Source organism: Chelonoidis abingdonii, chromosome 11, assembly GCF_003597395.2.
Source record: "Chelonoidis abingdonii isolate Lonesome George chromosome 11, CheloAbing_2.0, whole genome shotgun sequence".
Lineage (NCBI taxonomy): Eukaryota > Metazoa > Chordata > Testudines > Testudinidae > Chelonoidis > Chelonoidis abingdonii.
In genome coordinates, this window is record NC_133779.1 from 40,404,617 (window position 1) to 40,409,112 (window position 4,496).

Below are 4,496 nucleotides of genomic sequence, written 5' to 3' on the forward strand. Positions count from 1 at the left end.
CTGTGGAGCGCAGCAACCTGATGGACACCTCGGAGCCCGTGAGCGCAGCCGAGGAGGAGGAGGAGAAGGTGACGGAGCAGAGGCCCAGAACCCGCTCCAACCCGGAGGGGGCCGAGGACCGAGCCTTGAGCAAGCAGGCCAGCGTGGGGAACCGCAGCGAGGGGGAAGGAGAGGCGGCTAGTGCTGATGACAGCCCGCAGAGCGCTGCCACGCCCAATGGCAAAGACTGGCAGGTCCCGGCACAGCCCACGGAGTTCCAGGTCAAGACACCCAGGGTGAACTGCCCTGAGAAAGTGGTGAGTGCCAGCGTCACGCTCCTGGCCTGCCTTCCATTGGGTGGATCTCCTGCATTCTCTGCCAAGGCCCTTCTGCTGGGAGAGAGTCCACGCCCAGGTCGCTGAGCCAAATGGACCCGATTTAACTCTGCACCCTTCTTTTGGCCGTGTGTGTGTTTAAACATTGCCGCTCAGCCAGGCCGTGGGGGCTAGTGGTCCATGTAAAGCCGAAGCGCCCAGCGTGATGGGCTCATCAATGACATGAGATGCTAATGCTGCTGTTTTCTTTAATGCAGATCATCTGCTTAGACCTTTCTGAGGAAATGTCTCTGCCCAAACTAGAATCCTTTAACGGGTGAGCAGCTGCTGTCTATTGGTCAGTGTTTTGTGAATGCCATCCATGCACTCTAGCAGATATGGCACCAGCCTGGGAGCCAGGAGATCTGAGTTCCATTCCCACCAACTCCCTGGGCAAATTGCTTCCCTTATCTGTGCCTCAGTTTCCCCATTTGCAAAATGGGGCTAATGATACTGAACCTACTCTTGTAAAGTGCTTGGAGGTCTATGGATGACATGGGGATGGTGAGGAAAGGCACGGGTGATGTTGGGGTCCAGGTGTCAGGCCAATGTTCAAAGCATCAGACAGTGCAGCCTGGAAAATAGGGAGGGAGTGATGTTAAAGTGAGCCAGAGGGAAGAAGCAGACCCAGTTTGGATCAGCCCTGCGGATCAGGGGGCTGGGACTCCCTCAATGCCCCCTTAAGGATGTGATGCATGGATGCTGGGGGTGGAGGGGGATGGGAAGGCGTTGGACAGTCGCTGACCTTGGCGTGCTCTCTCGCTTGCTCTGTAGATCCAAAACCAATGCTCTGAACATCTCCCAGAAGATGATTGAGATGTTTGTGAGGACGAAGCACAAAATCGACAAATGCCATGAGTTCGCTCTGGTGGTGGTGAACAATGATGCCACCTGGGTGAGTGAGACCCCCGCAGGCCTAGCACTTTCCTTTCGAGTACTGAGGAGCAGACAGGCTGCAGCTGTCCGAGCAGCCATCTAGTTGGTTTTTCTACTTCTGATGTAAGTGTTAGTGGTACCCCAGTCCTACCAGTGAGGTCTTCTGTGAAAAACAGGAGACAAGCCCCAAATTCCTAACTTGTAGAAGAAGTAGAAAAAATTGAAAACAGTGATCTCAAAACCCCCTGGCAGGTCTTTATCCGTCACAGAAAATACCCAGGGGCAAGCCTTGGGCGTCATCTTTCCAGAGCACCTTTAATAGCCTGTCTCACAACCCTTTGTGAGACTGGGAATCCGGTTGTGCTAAGCACTGCACAGATATAGTTCTCCTCGCACCACCATCCTGGTGGGATTCTAGAGGGAGTCTCTGTCATTTTCCTTTAACATCCTCTGTCTTGTCTCTTAGCTCTCCGGTTTCACCTCTGACCCCAGAGAAGTCTGCAGCTGCCTGTATGACCTGGAAACTGTGGTCTGCAAGTCGTTCAGTATCCTTTGATGGGGGGCGGAGGGTGAGTCTGTGCTGTAGATGGATGGGACTGAGATCCTTCTTGCCTTCCGATCCCACAATGCCACTAGTCGCCCGTGAACAGAGTGACATTTGCCTTCAAAACAGGGCTTCTGAGCCCTGCAGCTGCTGAGTCTTTTGACAATGTGCACATGCAGATTCTCAGTCCCTTGACTTTCCAGAAAGCTTAGAGCCCAACTCAGGCCTGATGTCAGGAACTTCCCAGATCCTGAGAGAGTGAATCCTGTTCTGGGAATAGAGCACTGTGTTGTAACGGATTTATTTCATGACGTTTGTATGATCTGGGGGATCCTTTGATATTTGGTGTTTGCTGTTTTGCCAGAAGATGGCAGCAGATCTCAGTGTAAGCGAGTGCTGCCTGTAGGTAACAAGTGCAGGGACATCATAGACATCCCTCCTGGTGTGGTGACTCAGATGAGTTCGGCTGGCCTTTACCTTGAGCATGGGCTGCAGTCAGTCCTGATGCACCCTAGGAAGGATGGTGCAGTGGTTAGGGGCACTGTCCTAGGTCTCTGAAGACCTGGGCTCAGTTCTCTGCTCTGCCATAGGCACACTGGCAAATGGCTCCTTTCTGTGCCTCGATTCCCTACCAGTCCCATATGACTAGTAGCCCTGCCCTGGGAGGATAAATACATTAACGGTTATGAGATGCTCACCTGCTCTGGTAGCAGGTCGCCTAGGATAGATGGAAAACTCAGCGTTTTATTTGGGAATAGTCTGCTGTCTGCCTGCCCTACTAAATATGTGTAGATGTTCCAGGCCGTCCCCATCCCCTCTGTCTATCTCTAGAGTGTGACCAGTCAGAAATGTTTGACTGCTTATCACTCACAGTAGCTCCCAGAGGTCCCCCCAGCTCAGGCCCCATGGTGCGAGGTGCTGCACAAACCAAGTCCCACGCCAAGTGACCCCAACGAGCTCACCAGCTAAAAACACCTAATAGCAGGAATGGCCGCGTGTGTGTGAGGACCAGTCCTTATCTCTTGGACCCTAGATCTCGAAGGCCTCTTCAATCTCATGTAAGTTTGCTGCTCCGTGGAAGGCAAATATTGCTTTGATAGTTGCATTGCTCTTTTGGTCTGAGCGGTTTAGCCAATGTCCAAGGCCTTGTTTCCATTAGGACGAGAAATCAGTTATACGAATCAGGTCTCGTTCTTTGTGTTTTCTTGCTGATTTAAAAAAAAAAAGTCCTGTTTCCATGAACACAGTAGAAACAAACAGCAGCAGGCAGCTTCTTTGCTGAGAGATCCCAGGGTCTGCCATTCCAGCGAGCTCTGTGCCCAAGAAACTGTCTCTCTGCTTCCTCTCTGTATCCTGCTCAGAACTCCTCCTGTTGGGCTTCTCAGAACACACAGGCTGCAACTGATATCTTAACCCTTGTATCCGCAACCAGGGAAACCCTTCAGACCATGGAGCTTAGCTCTGATTTGCTATGCAGCCCCATTATCTGCAGCTGTTTTTATTGCATGTTGTTTGCTGTTTCTGTAGAACCTGAAAGCAGGTGCTTGGCCCATTGGCTTTAACAGAGTCTGTGGTCATCTCTGGAGCCAAGATTCGCCTGCTGGCAGCCACTGGCCCCTTCCAGCATAACCATAGCTGTGTAGGTGCTTACTTAGCAACCCAACCTAGCGGCTTCATGAGTGCATGTGCTGGTATTTCTGAACCACGTTCTTTCTCTTTAATGGCACAGACAGCAGAAGATTGAGCTTCCGGTGACGGAGAACATCCAGACAATCCCACCTCCATATGTGGTCAGGACCATCCTGGTGTATAGCCGGCCAACCTGTCAGCCTCAGTTCTCCATGACAGAGCAGATGAAGGTAGGTGCTTCCTGGTTTTCCTACTCATTGGCCAGAAAGCAGCATTCCAGTGCTGCTGGATTACTGTCCAGTGGTGGCCGGCTGTCAGAGGTGCTAGGCACCCTCAGTGGAATCAAGAACCTTTGTGAATCAGGCCAGAAACCCCTGCAGTTCTCAAGATCCAATGGTTCCTGATGGGGCCTGACCCGAAAGCCGAGTCTTCTCACGTGCTTGCTATGGGGGGAGATGTGTGGGGCTGGATGGCTCAGGCCAGATAACAGGGAGTAGTTTGCATCCAGCCCAGGTCAGCAGTGATGGCCATACGATGGGCTGTTTGGACTGGCAATCATGGCACACAAGGTACCGTTGCAGCCAGCACCAATCAGCCACGGAACCAAGGATTTAAGTGGACCAGGGACACCAATCTTGTCCTGAGAGATGAAGGGGTCTCATCAAGAGGGTGGGTGAGGCACAGGCCAGGTGCACTGCTCCTTGCTATACTGAAGGATCTCAGGCACCGCATAGGTCAGGTTGGTACCTTTCCTCCCAGCTGTTTACCCTGCCATCCTGCTTTGCCATGGAACCTGCTAATCAGACTCTGAGAAGGAATGTTCTTTTTTTCCCCTTTTCTACAGAAAATGCTTCAGTGCCCTTATTTCTTTTTTGACGTGGTTTATATCCACAATGGTGCCGAGGAGAAAGAGGACGAGACAAGCTGGAAGGTGAGAGCCCTGTGGGATCCGTAGCATGACCCACCCTCTCTTGTCTGAATCCTCCCCACTCTGTCAGACATCGCTTCAGGCATGGATGAGGCTCTGCCATCCCTGTCTGTCCTGGGCCATTCCTTGCATATCGTCTCAGCAGTTAAGATCCATCGATTTCCCC

General features: G+C 52.1%; 1 protein-coding gene across 1 annotated transcript; it reads left to right on the forward strand.

Annotated features, from left to right (window-relative positions):
• The first annotated feature begins 6 nt into the window (after positions 1 to 6).
• BABAM1 (BRISC and BRCA1 A complex member 1) lies at positions 7 to 4,449 on the forward strand. Its single transcript, XM_032796628.2, has 7 exons — positions 7 to 296; positions 572 to 630; positions 1,128 to 1,248; positions 1,696 to 1,774; positions 2,807 to 2,831; positions 3,503 to 3,632; positions 4,247 to 4,449. The coding sequence occupies exons 1-7, from the start codon at positions 21 to 23 to the stop codon at positions 4,355 to 4,357; spliced, it is 801 nt and encodes a 266-aa protein (XP_032652519.1). The 5' UTR covers positions 7 to 20; the 3' UTR covers positions 4,358 to 4,449.
• Positions 4,450 to 4,496: the final 47 nt, after the last annotated feature.

Coding starts and splice junctions, on each gene's coding strand:
- BABAM1 (XM_032796628.2), top strand. CDS start 21: ATGGACACCTCGGAGCCCGTGAGCGCAGCCGAGGAGGAGGAGGAGAAG. Junction 297..571: donor TGAACTGCCCTGAGAAAGTG/GTGAGTGCCAGC, acceptor TCTTTAATGCAG/ATCATCTGCTTAGACCTTTC. Junction 1,249..1,695: donor TGAACAATGATGCCACCTGG/GTGAGTGAGACC, acceptor CTTGTCTCTTAG/CTCTCCGGTTTCACCTCTGA.